The sequence below is a fragment of the Sapajus apella genome, unplaced genomic scaffold, assembly GCF_009761245.1.
Source record: "Sapajus apella isolate SASKATOON/1434 unplaced genomic scaffold, GSC_monkey_1.0 scaffold10, whole genome shotgun sequence".
Lineage (NCBI taxonomy): Eukaryota > Metazoa > Chordata > Mammalia > Primates > Cebidae > Sapajus > Sapajus apella.
The window spans coordinates 23,515,262-23,535,678 of NW_022436950.1; the positions used below are offsets into that span (position 1 = coordinate 23,515,262).

Here is a 20,417-nt window from a genome sequence, read left to right on the forward strand (position 1 = left end):
TCAGCCTCCCAAAGTGTTGGGATTACAGATGTGACCCACCACCCCCAGCCTTGTCCTCCCAAATTTGAGGCTGTGATTGGCAGTCTGACCTGTATCCTATCACTCTAGGGCTGAAGCCCTTTCCTGGTTGAGTGGGATCCTGCTGCTGAACCCCAATCTGGGGACTGGCAGTTTGCTTCCTATTGCAAGATTTCCTGAGTGCCAACTTCTGAGCATCCCATATTTGTTGACATCTTAACACTTCCGGTTTCCTTCCATCCCAGGCCTTTGAAGATGCTGTTTCCTTTGCCTGCAACTCTGTTTTTTTTTCCGCTTAAATCTCCAGCACGTCTTCTTCATGACGCCTATCTGATGTCTGCCTTCATGAGGATTTTCTCTTAGCAGCTTGCATATGTTCTCATGGCCTCCTGAGCTCCCCCTTAAAGGCAGTCATCACAGTTTTTACTATATAGTCCTGTGATCACTCATTAATGTATTTCTCATATTTCTAGACTCTAGTGAGGTCCAAGGACTGGGACCATGTCTGTTTTGTTCACAATTTTTTATTGAGCCCTGTGATTAGCATGTAGCCAGTGCTTTGTACACATTATTAGATAAAGTGAATAGCTTCAGCGTGACCATACCTGTCCTTCCCACAGAAGTCAACTAGGGGTCACAGAAGTTAACTGGGGCTGTATGCAGGCATGCCCCAGATGTAATGCTCTGTCACTAATCTTCTCTGTAAGTCCACACCCAGGTACCACCTTATAAGGGATAAATCGTAAAACAAATGTACAGAATGGGGCTACGGAAATTCTCACTCAACATTCTGCCTTGTTTATTGAAAGTCTTTGGGTATGCATATTTATTACTTAATTTTCCTGGTGTAAGGAATTTGATAGATATTATATATCATTGTACTCCGAGTTTACTGTGTTTCCTTGAACTGAGAGCCAAACATTCATCCCTTCATATTAATAGTTTCGTCTTTTAATCACACAAGAATTCTATTCCTGGCTGGGCACCGTGGCTCACGCCTATAATCCAAGCACTTTGGGAGGCCAAGGCGGGGAGATCACTTGAGGCCAAGAGTTCAAGACCAGCCTGTCCAACATGGCAAAACACTGCTTTTACTAAAAATACAAATATTAGCCAAGCATGGTAGTAGGTGCCTGTAATCCCGGCTACTCGGGAGGCTGAGGCAGGAGAATTACTTGAACCTGAGAGGTGGAGGCTATAGTGAACCGAGGTCGTGCCACTGCACTCCAGCCTGGGTGACAAAGTGAGACTCTGTCTCAAAAAAAAAATAAAAAGAATTGGATTTTCTTTGTTGTCTTAGCTTCGGGGGTACTCAGTGCTGAATTTCATATTTAACTGCAGTAAATACCTCTGCTCAGGTACATCTGTTCTCTGTTCTTTTTAAAGTGATTCATTTATATTTTTGGTTTGTTTTTACCATTCCACTGTGTTATGCTTAATTATCAAAGACAATTCAGACCTTTTGGATTGATATATACAAATTGATATAGTTATATATAAAATATATAACTATATAACCTATAGTTATATATTGTATTGTATAAATTTTAATTTATATTGCATGTTGCATGCATATGATATATAACATTATATATATTATAAAACCCTAATCTTTCCTTTTTTTTATACCACAGTGACAGCAACCCATATTCCTCATTTGGAGCAACTCTGGTGAGGGATGATGAAAAGAATTTATGGAGTATGCCCCATGATGTGTCCCACACAGAGGCAGATGACGACAGAACTCTGTACAATCTGATAGTCATTCGTAATCAGCAGGCCAAAGACTCAGAGGTGAGCACCTTTTGATGTCTTATTGTGTGCAGATGATGCTGTATAGCAAAATTCCTCAGAAGATCAGCTTGAAATTACAAAAAGAATGAGGGATGAGATATTTGTAATGAAGAGCAGGTACTTTAGCAGCATATATTATCACTGGTTGCTAATTATAGCTAGTCTTGATTGACCTACTTGATACACAGATAAGACTCATTTCCACTTCCTACCTTAATGGAACAAATTACACGCAAGGCAAGGCTGTTGAAGAGTGTGAAGATAGTTTATCATCTTAAATGGCATAAACAGTCCATCTCTAATCTCTCCAGTTGTTTAGCAAGCTGCAGTTAGTTGATTCAGACTGAAGTTTGAAGGGTACTTTGCATTTATCACTAATTTTAAATAGTGAAGCCTGAATTAATTTTTTTTAATTTCCTATTTAAAGTCCTTAAATAGTGTATATTGATCAGACAGCAGTGGATCCATTATACATTTGAGATACTTCTTGTTATAAGGCTTGAACCCTCGCAATAACTCTAAATCCTAGGTTATCGATTTAAGCTGGAATATTAAAAAGGAGAGAACTCTGTATATTAAGAGAAAACTGCAAAGAGGATCATAGTTTTTTTCTCCTTTCTTTCAACAGTCGTGTTTGAGTTAGGTTTTCCAACTTCTGTGTTCATCAGCTAGCTCTGAGGAGAACCCTGTATTAAATACACCCTCCATGCTTCTTTGTATCTAGAGGAATTGAGCAGGGTAGGGAAACTTACAGTTGGGTTTAGTGTGTATGTTGCAGTGTGGGGGGGTGCCATACAGCTCGTCTTTTCCTTATGGAGGTTTTTTATTTTTGATAATTCATTGCTAATGATTTTTCCCCAAAAAATATACTTTAGCAGGAGGTGATAACTTTTAGAAGTGCCATGTGTCCCGGTGCTTTTATTCTGATGTGGCTTGGATGCTCAAGGGTTAGAGATGCGGATCGCAGGGTGGGGGAAGGGCAGGCAGCTGCCTCTGCTCTTGAGGCCTGGGGAAGGGTGGGCTGGGAGTCCTGCAGTGGGTGCTGTGTAACATCCCTCTAGTGGCCGAGCACCCACTACCTCTGGCTGCCCATGTCCCCAGCAAAATCCCCTCTGTAATGGGCAACACTGAAGGCAAGTCAGAAAGCCTGCTGCTGCCAAGAACCACGCTCCCTGGCTGCCCTTTCTGAGCACATAATTGGGAATGCGTGGCCTTGTTTTCTCTTTAGTGGAAAGAACAAATTCTTACACTCCTGTATTACATTAACCCATTAAGGTTTCCGCTGCTGAAAACAGAGTCAGTTCTTCTCTTTTCTTCCTCTTCGTCCCTGACTCTGCCCAAAGCAGTAACAGCAATACAGAAATAATGTATCATGTCTCTCTCTCTTTCTCACTCTGTCTCTTTCTCTCTTACTAGGGCCCCATGCAAGTGTGACAGGGGCTGGAAAAGGTATTTGGAGCTGAGTTTGGCAGCTCTTCCTAGAGGAGCTCCCGCCTTTCTGCCTGCTTATCTCTACTTTTCAAAAGACAGCAGAGGCAACATGAACTACAAAGCCCTCTTGAAAAGCACAGCTTCCAAAATGGCCCATTGCGTCTTTTTTGTGCTGGTCCTTGGGCTCGGTGTGATGCGTCCTCTAGAAGTCCCCTCCTTCTCCCCCTCCTCCTCCTTTTTTTTTTTTTTTTTTTTTAATTATACTTTAAGCTCTGGCATACATGTGCAGAATGCGCAGGTTTGTTACATAGGTATACACATGCCATGGTGGTTTGCTGCACCCATCAACCTGTCATCTACTTTAGGTATTTCTCCTAATGCAATCCCTCCCCTTTCTCTCAACCCCCCAGCAGGCCCTGGTATGGGATGTTCCCCTCCCTGTGCCCATATGTTCTCATTGTTCAGCTCCCACTTATGAGTGAGAACATGCAGTGTTTGGTTTTCTCTTCCTGTGTTAGTTTGCTGAGAATGATGGTTTCCAGCTTCATCCATGTTTCAGCAAAGGACATGAACTCATCCTTTTTTTTTATGGCTGCATAGTATTCTACGGTGTTTATGTGCCACATTTTCTTCATCCATTCTATTATTGATGGGCATTTGGGTTGGTTCCAAGTCTTTACTATTGTAAACTGTGCTGCAATAAACATATATGTGCATGTGTCTTTATAGTAGAATGATTTATAATCCTTTGGGTACATACCCAGTAATGGGATGGCTGGGGTCAAATGGTATTTCTGGTTCTAGATTCTTGAAGAATCACCACACTATCTTCCACAATGGTTGAACTAATTTATACTCCCATCAACAGTGTAAAAGCATTCCTATTTCTCCACATCCTCTCCAGCACCATTGTTTCCTGACTTTTTCATGATCACCATTCTAACTGGCATAAGATGGTATCTCAATGTGGTTTTGATTTGCTTTTCTCTAATGATGAGTGACGATGAGCTTTTTTTATGTGTTTGTTGGCCGAATAAATGTCTTCTTTTGAGAATTGTCTGTTATAATTTTTGCCCGCTTTTTGATGGGGTTTTTTCTTGTAAATTTTTTAAGTACTTTGTTGATTCTGGATATTAGCCCTTTGTCTAATGGATAAATTGCAACATTTTTCTCCCATTCTGTAGGTTGCCTGTTCACTCTGATGATTGTTTCTTTTGCTGTGCAGAAGCTCTTTAGTTTAATTAGATACCATTTGTCAATTTTGGCTTTTGTTGCCATTGCTTTTGGTATTTTAATTATGAAGTTTTTGCCCATGCCTATGTCCTGAATGGTATTTCCCTAGGTTTTCTTTTAGGGTTTTTATAATTTTAGGTCTTACATTTAAGTCTTTAACTTATCTGGGGTTAATTTTTGTATAAAGTGTAAGTAAAGGGTCCAGTTTCAGTTTTCTGCATGTGGTTAACCAGTTTTCTTAACACCGTTTATTAAATAATGTTGGGAAAAATTTTCCCCATTGCTCTGTCAGGTTTGTCAAAGATCACATGGTTGTAGATGTGTGGCATTGTTTTTGAGGCCTCTGTTCTGTTCCATTGGCCTATACGTCTGTTTTGGTACCAGCACCATACTGTTTGGTTACTGTAGACTTGTAGTATAGTTTGAAGTCAGGTAGCTTGATGCCTCCAGCTTTGTTCTTTTTGCTTAGGATTATCTTGGCTATACGAGCTCTTTTTTGGTTCCATACGAAATTTAAAGTAATTTTTTCTAATTCTGTGAAGAAAGTCAATGGTAGCTTGATGGGGATAGCATTGAATCTATAAATTACTTTGGGCAGTATGGCCATTTTCACAATATTGATTCTTCCTAACCAGGAGCATGGAATGTTTTTCCGTCTGTTCGTGTTCTCTCTTATTTCCTTGAGCAGTGGTTTGTAGTTCTCCTTGAAGAGGTCCTTCACATCCCTTGTTAGTTGTATTCCTAGGTATTTTATTGTCTCTGTTACAATTGTGAATGAGAGTTCACTCATGATTTGGCTGTCTATTATTGGTGTATGGTAGTGCTTGTGATTTTTGCACATTGATTTTGTATCCTGAGACTTTGCTGAAGTTGCTTATAAGCTTAAGAAGATTTTGGGCTGAGACGATGAGGTTTTCTAAGTATACAATCATGTCATCTGCAAACAGAGACAGTTTGACTTCCTCTCTTCCTATTTGAATAACTTTATTTCTTTCTCTTGCCTGATTGCCCTGGCCAGAATTTCTAGTACTATGTTAAATAGGAGTGGTGAGAGAGGCGTCCTTGTCTTGTGCCAGTTTTCAAAGGGAGTGCTTCTAGCTTTTGCCCATTCAGTATACTATTGGCTGTGGGTTTGTCATAAATAGCTCTATTATTTTGAGATATGTTCTATCAATACCTAGTTTATTGACAGTTTAGGGTGTTGAATTTTATCGAAGGCTTTTTCTGCATCTATTGAGATAATCATATGGTTTTTGTCATTGGTTCTGTTTATGTATGGATTACTTTTATCGATTTGTGTACGTTGAGCCAGCTTTGCACCCCAGCGATGAAGCTGACTTGGTTGTGGAGTATAAGCTTTTTGATGTGCTGCTGGATTTGGTTTGCCAGTATTTTATTGAGGATTTTCACAACAATTTCAGGGATACTGGCTTGAAATTTTCTTTTTTTGTGTCTCTGCCAGGTTTTGGTATCAGAATGATGCTGGCCTCACAAAATGAGTTAGAAAGGAGTCCTTCTTTTTCTTTTCTTTTTTTTTTTTTTGAGACGGAGTTTCACTCATGTTACCCAGGTTGGAGTGCAATGGCGCGATCTCGGCTCACCGCAACCTCCGCCTCCTGGGTTCAGGCAATTCTCCTGCCTCAGACTCCTGAGTAGCTGGGATTACAGGCATGCACCACCATGCCCAGCTAATTTTTTTGTAGTTTTAGTAGAGACGGGGTTTCACCATGTCGACCAGGATGGTCTCGATCTCTTGACCTCGTGATCCACCCACCTTGGCCTCCCAAAGTGCTGGGATTACAGGCTTGAGCCACCGCGCCCGGCCAGGAGTCCTTCTTTTTCTGTTGTTTGGAATAGTTTTAGAAGGAATGGTACCAGCTCCTCTTTGTACCTCTGGTAGAAATCAGCTATGAAACTGCCTGGTCCTGGGCTTTTTTTGGCTAAGGCTATTAATTTTCAGAACTTGTTATTGGTCTATTCAGGGATTCAGCTTCTCCCTCATTTTCTTGGGAGGGTGTATATGTCCAGGAATTTATCCACTTCTTCTGGATTTTCCAGTTTATTTGCGTAGAGGTTGTTCATAGTGTTCTCTGATGGTTGTTTGTATTTCTGTGGGACAAGTGGTGATATCCCCTTTATCATTTTTTTTTTTTTTTGAGACGGAGTTTCACTCTTGTTACCCAGGCTGGAGTGCAATGGCGCGATCTCGGCTCATTGCAACCTCCGCCTCCTGGGTTCAGGCAATTCTCCTGCCTCAGCATCCTGAGTAGCTGGGATTACAGGCACACACCACCATGCCCAGCTAATTTTTTGTATTTTTAGTAGAGACGGGGTTTCACCATGTTGACCAGGATGGTCTCGATCTCTTGACCTCGTGATCCACCCGCCTCGGCCTCCCAAAGTGCTGGAATTACAGGCTTGAGCCACCGCGCCCGGCCCCCTTTATCATTTTTTAAATTGCATCTATTTGATTCTTCTCTCTTTTTTTCTTTATTAGTCTGACTAGCAGTCTACATATTTTGTTAATCTTTTCAAAAAACCATCCCCTAGATTCACTGATTTTTTTAGAAGGGTTTTTCTTGTCTCTGTTTCCTTCAGTTCTGCTCTGATCTTAGTTATTTCTTTTCTTCTGCTAGCTTTTGAATTTGTTTTCTCCTGCTTCTCTTGTTCTTTTAATTGTGATGTTAGGGTGTTGATTTTAGATCTTTCCTGCTTTCTCCTGTGGGCATTTAGTGCTATAAATTTCCCTCTACACACTGCTTTAAATATGTCCCAGAGATCCTGGTACATTGTGTCTTTGTTCTGATTGGTTTCAAATAATTTATTTATTTCTGCCTTACTTTCATTATTTACCCAATAATCACTCAGGAGTAGTGTTCAGTTTTCCTGTAGCTGTGCGGTTTTATTAATCCTGAGTTCTAATGTGATTGCACTGTGATTTGAGAGACTGTTTGTTATGATTTTCATTCTTTCGCATTTTCCGAGGAGTGTTTTGTTTCCAATTATATGGTCAGTTTTAGAATAAGTGCAATGTGGTGCTGAGAAGAATACATATTCTATTGATTTGGGATGGAGTGTTCTGTTGATGTCTATTAGGTCCACTTGGTCCAGAGCTGAGTTCAAGTCCTGAATATACTTGTTAATTTTTTGTCTCATTGATCTGTCTAATATTGACAGTGGGGTGTTAAAGTCTCCCACTATTATTGTGTGGGAGTCTAAGTCTCTTTGTAGTTCTCTAAGAACTTGCTTTATGAATCTGGGTGCTCCTGTATTGGGTGCATATATATTTAGGATAGTTAGCTCTTCCTGTTGCATTGATCCCTTTACCATTATGTAATGCTGTTCTTTGTCTTTTTTGATCTTTGTTGGTTTAAAGTCTGTTTTATTAGAGACTAGGATTGCAACCGCTGCTTTTTTTGCTTTCCATTTGCTTGGTAAATATTCCTCCATCCCTTTATTTTGAGCCTATGTGTGTCTTTGTATGTGAGATGGGTCTCCAGAATACAGCACACTGATGGGTCTTGACTCTTTATCCAATTTGCCAGTTTGTGTCTTTTAATTGGGGCATTTAGCCCTTTTACATTTAAGGTTAATGTTATTAGGTGTGAATTTGATCCTGTCATTATGATGCTAGCTAGTGTTTTGCCCTTTAGTTGATACAGTTTCTTCATAGTGTTGATGGTCTTTACAATTTGGTATGCTTTTGCAGTGGCTGGTACCAGTTTTTCCTTTCCATAGTTAGTGCTTCCTTCAGGAGCTCTTGTAAGGCAGGATACATAGTGACAAAAATCTCTCAGCATTTGCTTATCTGTAAAGGATTTTGTTTCTCCTTTGCTTATGAAGCTGAGTTTGGCTGGATATGAAATTCTGGTTGGAAAATTCTTTCCTTTAAGAGTGTTGAATATCAGCCCCCACTCTCTTATAGCTTGTAGGGTTTCTGCAGAGAGATCTGCTGTTAGTCTGATGGGCTTCCCTTTGTGGGTAACCCGACCTTTCTCTCTGGCTGCCCTTAGCATTTTTTCCTTCATTTCAACCTTGGTGAATCTGACAATTATGTCTTGGGGTTGCTCTTCTTGAGGAGTATTTTTGTGGTTCTTCCTGTATTTCCTGAATTTGAATGTTGGCCTGTCTTGCAAGGTTGGGGAAGTTTTCTTGGATAATATCCCGAAGAGTGTTTTCCAACTTGGTTCTAATCAAATGTACGTTTGGTCTCTTCACATAGTCCCATATTTCTTGGTGGCTCTGTTCGTTGCTTTTCATTCTTTTTTCTCTTATCTTGTCTTCACTAAGTTGACCTTCAATCTCTGATATCCTTTCTTTGCTTGATCAATTTGGCTATTGATACTTGTGTATGCTTCACAAAGTTCTTGTGGTGTGTTTTTCAGCTCCATCAAGTCATTTATGTTCTTCTCGAAACTGGTTATTCTAGTTAACAATTCCCCTAACCTTTTTTCAAGGTTCTTAGTTTCCTTGCATTGGGTTAGAACATTTTCCTTTAGCTTGGAGGAGATTGTTATTACCCACCTTCTGAAGCCTACTTCTGTCAATTCATCAAACTCATTCTCCATCCAGGTTTGTTCCTTTGCTGGTGAGGAGTTGTGATCCTTTGGAGGAGATGAGGTGTTCTGGTTTTTGGACTTTACAGTCTTTTTGCCTCATCTTTGTAGATTTTATCTACCTTGGGTCTTTGATGTTGGTGACCTTTGGATGGGATTTCTGTGTGGATGCCTCCACCTCCCAAAGTGTTGGAATTACAGGCATGAGCCACCATGCGTGGCCACGTCCTTCTTTTAAAAGTATAAAAGTAATGTAGTTTTTAAAAGTTGCTTATGCTTTCTTCTGAAATGTTGAAATCCATTTTCCCCGCAGATTGGATCACATATTATGTACTGTTCTGTATTTTGCTTTTCTCCCACTTAATATATTTTGGACATATTTCCATTTTTATATGCCTAGATTTACTTTTTGCTTTAGGGGACTCTTTAGTATTCTCTTGTATGGATTCACCATCATTTGTTCAACTAGTTCCTATTAATATTTAGGTTGATTCAATTTTTTTCCTCTTGGAAGCAATGTTGTAGTGGACATCCATATATATTTGTATGACCTTCCATAAATTTTTCAGTAGAATTGTTGGATCAAAGTATGTGCATTTAAAATGTTGCAATTGTGACAGTGCTTCATGTATTAAGTCTCTTCTCATGCTGCTAATAAAGACATACGCGAGACTGGGTAATTTATAAAAGAAAGAAGCTTAATTGATTAATAGTTCCTCATGGCTGGGGAGGCCTCACAATCATGGTGGAAGGCAAAGGAGGAGCAAAGTCATGTCTTACATGGCAGCAGGCAAGATAACTTGTGCAGAGGAACTACTATTTATAAAACCATCAGATTTTGTGAGCTTATTCACCACCAGGAGAACAGTGTGGGGGAAACTGCCCCATGATTCAATTATCTTCACCTGACCCTGTCCTTGACATGTAGGGATTATCACAATTCAAGGTGAGATTTGGGTGGGGACACAGCCAAACCATATCACTTAATTCCTGGGAAACTAGGAAAAACATTTCAAGGTGGAGAACAGAGGTTGCAATTTCAGCTCTCTTCAGGGACTACTAGGCAGTAACATCAGTGAGGGAAGTGGGAACCCCCTGTTCTTTGCCCCACATATTGAATGGCATTGAAACTCTTACTGCCTTTAATGGGAGCAGCTGTTAAGCTCTAGATAGCTGCTTGCCATGTTGAGAATGTGGACCCACAAATACTGGAACTTTTAATTTTTAAAAAGAAGCTGAAAGTCCAAATTGTCATATAAAATGCCCAGATTTTAAAATAACTCAATTAAAAAATATGTCAGCTAAATGAAATATGTTTTCTTTCCAATAGGAGATAGCTTAAAATAAAATAAAATAAAATATGCCTATGGGCTACTGATATTTAAAGACATTTATAGCAGGGAGCACTACTACTTATGATTGTTGCCATTTTGTCTAGGATAATTGAAAAACGAATTCACTGTTGATTTATAAGGTGAAAGTGGGAAACTAGAGGGGGTCTGTTTTAACTTTGAATGAGTTTCATATTTATTACTATTGCTTATTTTCTTTTCCACACAGGATAAAATCGGTACAGATTTTAATTAAAAAAAAAAGATTCTGGTTTTGGAAGAAAATCAAATTTCACTTACTTACTAAGGAACAGGGAACCCTAGATATTTTATTGCATGATACAATTTAGAAGATCAAGAAGGGTATTAAGAAAAATGGAACATAATGTTTTTCCTTGAGTAGCAACAGCACAAAAGAGCTAGGAATGTCCATATTTGGAATTCTCTGAATTGTGAAAAATAATTTCAAGACAGTGTATGCACTGTCTACATTCTCCTTTGAATCTGAAGCTGGTAGAGGAAGGACCACAAATAATTAAGGCTAAATTTACAGTGTTCCAAACAAAAAAGTCAGGAAAAAAATATATATATATATACATGTATATATATATATGTGTGTGTGTGTGTGTGTGTGTGTGTATATATGTGTATATATATATAAAAGAGCAAATAATGAAACAAAGGAGTGAGCTTAAAGTCACTTGGTGTCAAAAAAATACAAAGCAACATTATTTAAATCTCACAGACAGAATCCACTTTCATTTACATAAGACTTTCAGCGCTGATGGAAAACAGACCTTCAGCAGAAGAAATGATACATTTGCAAACCTCTAAGTAGTGGAAAAATTATTGCTCTTGTCTTTGAATGATGCCATAAAGTACATTATGTTTGACTAAGAAGCAGCTGACAGTCTCAAAGTCATGTCCCTAAATCATTATCCTTATGTTCATTTTCATTAAAGTAGTTGTACTTTACATAACACACTCTGCTCCAGGGAACTTAATAATTGTTAATGAAATGTGGATGCACTTTATTATTTATTTAATATTTGTAATCATACAGAGTGAACTTATTCTCTGAGATATTAATCATAATAAAATAGTGCCAGGCACTGTTCTAACCACTTTGTGTAGATTAACTATGTCCTCTTTAACAACAATTCACTGAAGCAGGCACCATTGTGATTTCCATTTTAAGCAGAGTATCCAAGGCCACACAGCTGTTGAGTTTGGAGCCAGGATTTGAATCTGGCTTTGTGGCTCCAGAGACATAATGAGCATCATGATTGAAATTGAGAGAAAGGAACAGATAGTGTTTGCGATTCAATATAGATTTCAAAATGTATAAGCAAAGTCTGCTCATAAGCCTGTCTCTGTGGTCTGTTGGTGCCAATGAGTATGAAAGGAATTTTCATATCAGTGGGGTGACAGCTATGTTTGGTTTGAGGATGGTGACCACATTTCAGGAAGTGTTTCCAGGCACAACACACATTTTTCCCAAGTTTTGCTTTTCCTTGGTGATTGCAGCTGGTTAAGGCTAATTTCCCGGATTTCTGGTTTTTTTTTTTTTTTTTTTGATATGGAATTTCGCTTTTGTTGCCCAGGCTGGAGTGCAGTGGCACGATCTCTACTCACTGCAAACTCCACCTCCCGGGTTCAAGTGATTCTCCTGCCTCAGTCTCCCGAGTAGCTGGGACTACAGGCACCCGCCACCATGCCCAGCTAATTTTTGTATTTTTAGTAGAGATGGGGTTTCACCATGTTAGCCAGACTGGTCTTGAATCCTGACCTCAGGTGATCCACCCACCTTGGCCCCCCAAGTGCTGGGATTAGAGGCGTGAGCCACTGTGCCCAGCCCTCCAGGGCTTCTGTTTTATTACCTCCAAAAAATTTCATTCTACTCTGTTCCATCCCTTCTTCACTTTGTTTAGTGTTCTTGGATCTGTTTTAGTGCCTCTTTCTATGGTTCAGCGGTTCCTTTAGGCATTTGTACATAGCTTTCACATTTTAACTCTGCTAAAAAAGCCTTATTTTTTTTTTTTTTTTTGTTTGGTGACAGGGTCTTATTCTGTTGCCCAGGCTACAGTACAGAGGTACAATCATAGCTCATGATAGCCTTGAACTCCTAGCCTCTAGCAGTCCTTTTGCCTTGGCTTCCCAAAGCACTGGGATTACAGGAATGAGCCACTGTGACTGGCTGCTTTTACACTTTTGATTAAGAAGATGTATGCTAACTGATATGGTTTGGCTGTTTCCCCACTCAAATTTCATCTTCAATTCCCACATGTTGTGGGACGGGCCTGGTGGGAGATAATTGAATCATGGGGGCAAGTCTTTCCCATGCTGTTCTCTTGATGGTGAATAACTGTCATGAGATCTGATGGTTTTAAAAACAGGAGCTTTCCCGCACACAGGTTTGCAGTACCATTGGTGTGGTGACTTCTGCTCTGTTCTGCTCTGATGATAGCTGTGCAGGTCTCTGAACCTGATTTTTTTCTGGGCTAGGGCTGCTTGAACTTAGTGAGTATATTAGTCAGCATCCTCCAGAGAAACAGAATCAACAGGATGGAGAGAGAGACAGAGAGATTTATTTTAAGGAATTGGCTTACATGATTGCAGAGACTCGGCAAGTTCAGAATCTGATTGAAGGAAACCAGCAGACTGGAGATCCAGGGAAGAGCTGTAGTCCACATCAAAAGATAGTCTGCTGGTAGAATTCCTTCTTGCTTGAGGGAGGTCACTCTTTGGTCTATTAAGACCTTCAACTGATTAGATGAGGCCCACCACATCATGGCGGGTAATATGCTTTACTCAAAGTCCTCTGATTTAAACATAAATCATTCAAAAACACTTTTGGAGAAACATCAGACTAATGCTTGACCAAATATCTTGGTACTGTGGCCCAGCCGAGTTGACACATAAAATTAACCATCACACAGGGTTTTACTCACACTAACCAAATTCTCAAGAACTGCTGTATAAACCCACATGCATATAACCCTCAAGTGGGACATAAACTTGACTGGTCAGTATGGTCTCTTCCCTTTAACAAAATCTGTGAGGGAAGACAGTGAACATACAAGAAGTGGCTTGGTAAAACAGAATCAGACAATAACAACAATGACAACCGACATGGAGCACTCCCTGAATTCCAGATGCTGCTCTAAATACTTTACATATACCACACCAACTACCATTGTCCTCAAGGTATGATGACTTGGCGCTTTCCGCTCCCATATAAAGTTATTCATGTCATTTGGCTAGAACCTCCTTGTCCTTTGATGGTAGTAGATGGCGATTTCTGAATGTCATCCCCAGATCAGTAGTAGCCTTAAGCACTGGGTACAGGCAGATAGAAGATAGCAGAATGTGGAATCAAGGCAAATCTAGAATAATGTCATGTTGTGTGAATATGGGGCTAAGAGCAAGGGATTACTTCAAATAAAGGCTCCAGTCGAAGAGGCTGGGCAGATACCCAGACAGAACCAACAGATCTGGAATAGAAGGCAAGAAGCGTGGGATAGAATGGAAGGTAGAATTTTAAGAAATTGTATTCCGAGTGAAACATACAGATTGCTGTAAGTAGAACTTAATACACTACCAAGGCTCAGAAAGGAAATGATATCATAATGTCCCATTTTTTTTCTCATGAGACTTATTATTATTATTATTTTTTTAGAGGGAGTCCTGCTCTATTGCCTGGACTGGAGGGCAGTGGCGTGATCTTGGCTCACTGCATCCTCTACCTCCTGGGTTCAAGTGATTCTCCTGCCTCAGTCTGGCCCCCCGCCCACTATGAGTAGCTGGGATTACAGGCGCACACTACCACGCCCGGCTAGTTTTTGTATTTTTAGTAGAGACAGTATTTCACCATGTTATCCAGGCTGGTCTTGAAACCTCAGGTGATCTGCCTGCCTCAACCTCCTCAAGTGCTGGGATTACAGGTGTGAGCCACTGCACCCAGCCCCTTGAGACTTCTTGACTACCTGCCCTGTCAAATAATGATATCATCTCCCTGCCCACTAGTTAACACCTTCCAAGCTGAAGTCTCATTCATTTTCTTGTTCATTGTTTAATATATAAAGCTGACCGAAGGTACAGAAACCTATGAGGTTATGAAGCTTTGGGGAAATCGCTACCCGAGTGGACTGTGGCAGTGTCTAGTAAAGATTTACATTTTTCTCTTGGCTCAGCCTGTGGGAAGCGGTGGCCGCCGAATGGTACTCCTTGTGATCCAAATGCTACTGGGCTTCTGTGTCAGTCATTTAGGCTGCACTCCCTAGCTCTTTTTAAGGTAAAATAGCCTACATATTGCATCTAATTTAAATCAACTCATCCAGCAGTTTTGCTGTCAATCTATCCTGTGATCAGTGGGCGCTGTTCTCACACTGTTAAACAAAGTTGTATGTTCCCTGCGCTATGGTTATGAAAAGGAAAAATATAGAAATAAAACTACCCAATGAAAGTACTGGCTAAGTAGATCTTAAGTAGCTTCACTAATGAATGCTATATACCTTGAAAAATAATGAGATAGGATTTGTAGATAGTGACTTGGAAAGATGGCTGTGATCTATTGCTAAGTGGGCATGTGTAATACTATCCCATTTGTGTAAAAGCATATATACGCTAATGTACGGTGATAAGGTTTGTGCACAGTTACCCGTGAGCTTGTTAGAAGTGGATGGAGGGAAGGAGGGTTTTACTTTCCTTTAACTTTGTAGTTTTCTGTGCAGTTTGAATACAACTCAGATGTATTATTTCATCTCTCTCTCTCTATCTATCTATCATCTACTTCATACAAAATAAAATTCTCCTCCTATTATTTTCTAACACGTTCTGTGGTGGCTGTTTCCCTGGGTCTTTCTAAACTGTTTTGCTTTGATTTACTGTGGGTGTTATGGAGAAAGTGGGAGGTGGAGGGTGTGGGGCGGGGAGAGAGAGAGAGAGAGAGAGAGTGTGTGTGTGTGTGTGTGTGTGTGTGTGTGAGATTAGGAACTGGAGCAAGCTTTGAAGAATTGCGCCAGAGCAGATAAAGCAGAAAGGCAATGAAGCATTGGTCAGCATTTATTTATCTTTTGGCCATTTTCACGATGTTGATTCTTCCTATCCATGAGCGTGGCATGTTTTCCCATTTGTTTGTGTCCTCTCTTATTTCCTTGAGCAGTGGTTTGTAGTTCTCCTTGGAGAGGTCCTTCACATCTCAAGGGTCTAAGATTCTCCCTTTACATCAGGCCCTTTCTTTGGAGCTTTCTTCCCCTCCACCTCCTGTGAAGTCGCATGCTAATTAATAGATCTTTGTGTGTTGCCTTTTTTACCACTGTGCCCCCACCCCTCCTCCTAGCCCTGCCCCTTCCCTTGGTTGGTCTTGTTCCTCTTAAGGTTAACAAAAATGGCTCTTAATTGCGCGGAGCCCAGGAGAGCCCTGGATACAGACGCAATGGAACCTCCTGACGTGCGCGGGCTCAGGTGGGACATCGAGGAGGGTTCTGAGGAGCCCTCCATAAGAACACTGGGCTTGCTCTCTGGCTTTAATTGAATATGTTGGGAAATGGGAGCACCTGCCCAGTTCTGAAGGGGGCTGAGACCTGCCACTCCTCAGACTTAAATCCACAGTGTTCTGGAAAGAGACCATGTTTTTCTTGACATGAAACTGTCCTTTCCTTTGGGTGCCAGGTACCCGGACACCTGTGGTTACATAATCCTTACACATCATGCTATTCACAGCCCAGCAGTGAGCTGTGTCATTTTATGGTTTTGCAATCTGGGAGGCAGGCCACACAGCACATGAATGTAAGCTGGGCACGCCCTCTTGAAATAATTACCATGTTGAATTACAAATTAGGTGAGGTAGTCACACCCAAGCTCTTTTACCAATTTGCTGTTGTCTTTGTTGTTCCTAAAGCACTTAACTTGGACTTGATTTCAATGGACCAGAGTCCAAATTAACCTAGTTTCTTCTTCCATAAATAACACAGCTTGCAGTGGGAGGCCACAAGCATGCGGGAAGGGTGTTGGGGCCACAGGTTGCCAGACCTGGCTGTGGAGTTGCCTTTTTCAACTAAGAACTAGAAGGTCCAGGCGCCCTTGACAATTAACCAGGCCCAGGTATTGGGCTGGCATCAGAAAGGGCTGTGATGGGAGTCAGCCTGTTCCAGCACAACCAAAATATTTTTTGTTCCATTGTACAACCAAATATACTTTAATCTGTTCTAGTTTCTTTTCTGTTTTGCCAGCATTGGAGAGCGTACCAGAAAGTTTGAAAACGGGTCCAGGTGGTAGAGATAAAGATCGACTGCAGTTGAATTTGTTGATAAGCCCAGGACATGCCTCAGGGAAGTGGCCTTTTATCCGTTTGCTCCAATCTCTTTCCCAGCAATCACTTAAAATTTGGGGGAGTCGGAGGATAGCTGGAAGTGGACATGCAACAGCTTGTAAGGAGGGAGAGGCCTCTGGACTGTGGACTGGACAGGGTGTCCACTCTTTGAATCCAGCCTTGGCAGTCTGCAAAAATAAATTTAAAAATGTTCTTTGCCATCTTTGCTGCATGTGCTGTTATCTGTTTAATGTCAGTGAGGTTTCAGCGTTTCTGTCAATGGGGAGCGACTACAGGACATGTTCTTGAGCCATTATCGCTTTGCTTCTCCAGGCAGAAGTTTGGAGGGAATGGGCTTTGGAGTAGGAGTGAGCTACCCCAGATGTATTTATAACCAGCAAGGTGGGCCACCTTTGCATGCAAGGTCATGTTGTTCTGGTCTCTCCTGTTCACTCCTGGAGGGCCCCTTCTCCAGGGTCATCCAGCCTCTAGGGCTCTTGCCCTATGATCCTCTGGAAGTGCCCCTTTTGGGTGCTCCATACCAAGTTTGGCTCATCCCCAAAGTACCCCAACACTCAAATTTTTTCCTCCCTTCTTTCCATTCACTCTGCCTAGGCTTAGCTCACCTGGGAATTGTTAAGAAGCAGGTATTAGGAGACAGCCAGAGGAATTCAGTGAGAGGTGTGAATGGCCAATGAATTTAACCTGCTCTGCAATATTGGAAGAGGATCCTGTAAACCCAAATTCATCGTAATTGGTGAAATTAGGTTTTCTGAACAGAGAGGCCAGTTCAGTGCTTTCTTGCTGGACTTACAGATAACCCACAGATAATGCTGATGAAGATTTTGGTCTTTCCCAAGTTGGAGTTGGAGCAGCCTCATCATCTGAGAAATGCTGCCAGAGGCTTGGGATCTAGGATTCCTAGGAAGGAGACAGGATCCTAAAGGTAGAGGATGCGGCACTGAACCATCCAGGTGGCTTCCAGTTCGAAACGATCTTGTGGAGCCCGAGGGCTAAATGGTCTAGAGGGGGTGATCCCTGGCATGAGCTGGCAATCCGCACTTGGCACATCTTTGAGTTGCACGGTCAGACAACTAACTGCGGGTGCCGGGAATGTCTTTCCCATCTGACAGGTTAGGTAAGGCAGGGCGTTGGAGAAACGATCTCCCTTCTCGCTGGCAGATCCTTGGCTGACAACGAAACACAGATTGTCCTTCATATACTCACTCTACCTGTTCCTCTGCCCCAGTTTTGAAAGGCCTTTTCTTGCTCTTTCGTCTCTGCTGCTTTGGACTCTTCTCCCGGCTACCGTAAGTTGAGAGCAGGGCTGTGTAACACAGGCAGGAAAGGAAGCTGGCCGACCTCTGTTCCTTTGATCCATCCTTTTCTTTATTCAGCTTGATTGGGATATTCTACCTCATCCTGTCTATGCCTGTCTTTATGCGAACTTCTCATCTGACACAGGGCGAGATCTGGTCATCTGGAGGAACTGGCTTAGGACCAGAAATATCTCGGCTTTTGATTACTAGGTGTCCAAAAATGTAGCATTTCATTGACCCCTTAATATTTTAATCTATGACATGGTATTTACTGCTTAGCTGTTTTGAAGTGATGTTTGGGGAATAAAAAGAACCTTAGGGTATGTAGAAACTAGAGAGAGAGCATATGCTGACATGTGTCAGAATGATTGATTTTCTATTGAACTCCTGCCTCCAAGTGCGGATGGCAACTGCCACTATTTTATTTTTATTTTACTTTAAGTTCTGGGATACATGTGTGGAACGTGCAGGTTTGTTACATAGGTATACATGTGCCATGGTGGTTTGCTACACCCATCATCTAGGATTTAAGCCCTGCATGCATTAGGTATTTATCCTAATGCACTTCCTCTCCTTGCCCTCCACTCTCTGACAGGCCCAGGTGTGTGATGTACCTCTCCCTGTTCCCATATGTTCTCATTGTTCAACTCCCTCTTGTGAGTGAGAACATGCAGTGTTTGGTTTTCTGTTCCTGTGTTAGTTTGCTGAGAATTACGGCTTCCAGTTTCATCCATGTCCCTGCAAAGGACATGGATGAACTCATTCTTTCTTATGGCTGTAGGGTATTCCATGGTGTATATGTACCACATTTTCAATCCAGTCTATTGTTAATGGGCATTTGGGTTGGTTCTAAGTCTTTGCTATTGTAAATGTCACTATTTCTTTTTAACTCACTGTAGCAACTGAAGCTGTGACAATCTTGTCCTAGTAATGACATTTGCACAGCACTTTTCTTTGCAGCACACTTTCTCGTGTAACGTTTGAGCTTCACAAGCCTGTGGCATTGGCAGGTGAGTGTCTTCCACTCTACAGTTGGTAAAACTGAGGTCACAGAGGTGGAAGGGCTTGCTAGTCAGGAGTGAAGCTCAGGCTCAGACTGAGAGCCTGTGCTGTTTCCATGCTGCCCTTCTGCATGTATGGCTGTGCAGATCGGTAAGAGACCCTTGTTCAGAAGGCTTGGGTCACAGTCCTTTGATGTAGAAGTCTCAACATAGAAAAACTTGTATTTCATGGATGGCTCTGTTTATTTGATTCATCTTGTGAGTTCAAAATGGAAAATACATTTGTTTGATGGGTGTATTGGTTTGCTGGGGCTGCCGTTCGAAAGCACTATAAACTGGGTGGCTTAAACAACAGAAACTTGTTCTCTCATAGTTCTGGGGGCTAGAAGTCTGAGATGAAGGGTTGGTTCCTGCTGAGGGCTCTGAGGGGGCGATGTTATCCAGGCCCCGTCCTTGGCTCGGAGGTGGCTGTCTTTTCACTGTAACTTCACATTGTTCTCTGCACATAGCTGTGTCTAATTTTCCCTTCTTATTGGGACACCAGTTGTACTGGATTAGGGCCCACCAGAATAACCTAATTTTAACTCGATTAACTCTGTAAAAAGATTGTCTCTCAATAAGGTCACATTCTGAAGTACTGGGGCTTAGGACTTCAACATATCAATTTTGAGAGGACTCAATGCAGCCCCTAATGATAGGCATGCGGTTGATAAAATAAAAAATGTAGGCCATGGTGAGAATTTTTAACTCTGTCCTAAGAAGGATGGCGAATGCTTTCAAATGAAACGAGTAGAAAACAGTTATTTCTCCCTTTACAAGGTTTTTTCTTTCCCTGTGAACCCTGTAACTCCCCGCCTGGGAAGCTTATATTAGGAGTCCTAAGTAGGCCTAGCCTTGGCTGCCCCCCACCCCTCCACGACCCCCACATTGGGAGACAATTCTCCCTGGGTCGGCTGCTCTCTGCACATCTTGTGAGCAGAGGCATCATTTGCCCTTTGTTCTGGATTATCTTTTCAAAGATGCTTATGTAATGCATGGCCTTGGGAGGTGGATATAGTGTCTCCCTCTGGTGCAAAGGGCAGGCCGGATTATTGCCCATTATAAAAGATTCAGGTTCCCTAAGTTCAGGGTCTCCCCTCCGTAATGCATCCTACTATATATACACCATTTGTTTTTCTTTGTCTTACAGTATGGAAACTGGGACTCAGAGAAATGGCATAAAAATGCTGATCCAGGAATCTTGCATCTTTTGCCAGCACTCATGAAATTGGCAGGAGACCTTGTTAGCCTGTAAGGGTAAAATCTCAGATGCTTTACAGTTCTTGATACACTTAAAATAGCCTCTATACTGGCATTGTGGCTCAGATCTTGATCACGGGTCAGTGCTTTGGCATGTCTGTGGTTTTTAAGCTTTTTTAGTG

General features: G+C 41.5%; 1 protein-coding gene across 2 annotated transcripts in view; it reads left to right on the forward strand.

Moving 5' to 3' along the window:
• MREG (melanoregulin) overlaps positions 1-20,417 on the forward strand; it is a 67,036-nt gene that overhangs the window by 20,213 nt on the left and 26,406 nt on the right. Inside the window, exon 2 of one of the 2 annotated variants that reach the window (XM_032278304.1) lies at positions 1,653-1,812. In XM_032278304.1, the coding sequence (XP_032134195.1) occupies positions 1,653-1,812 (160 nt within the window). The remainder of the gene's footprint in view (positions 1-1,652; positions 1,813-20,417) is intronic. The other variant, XM_032278305.1, reaches the window with a different exon arrangement.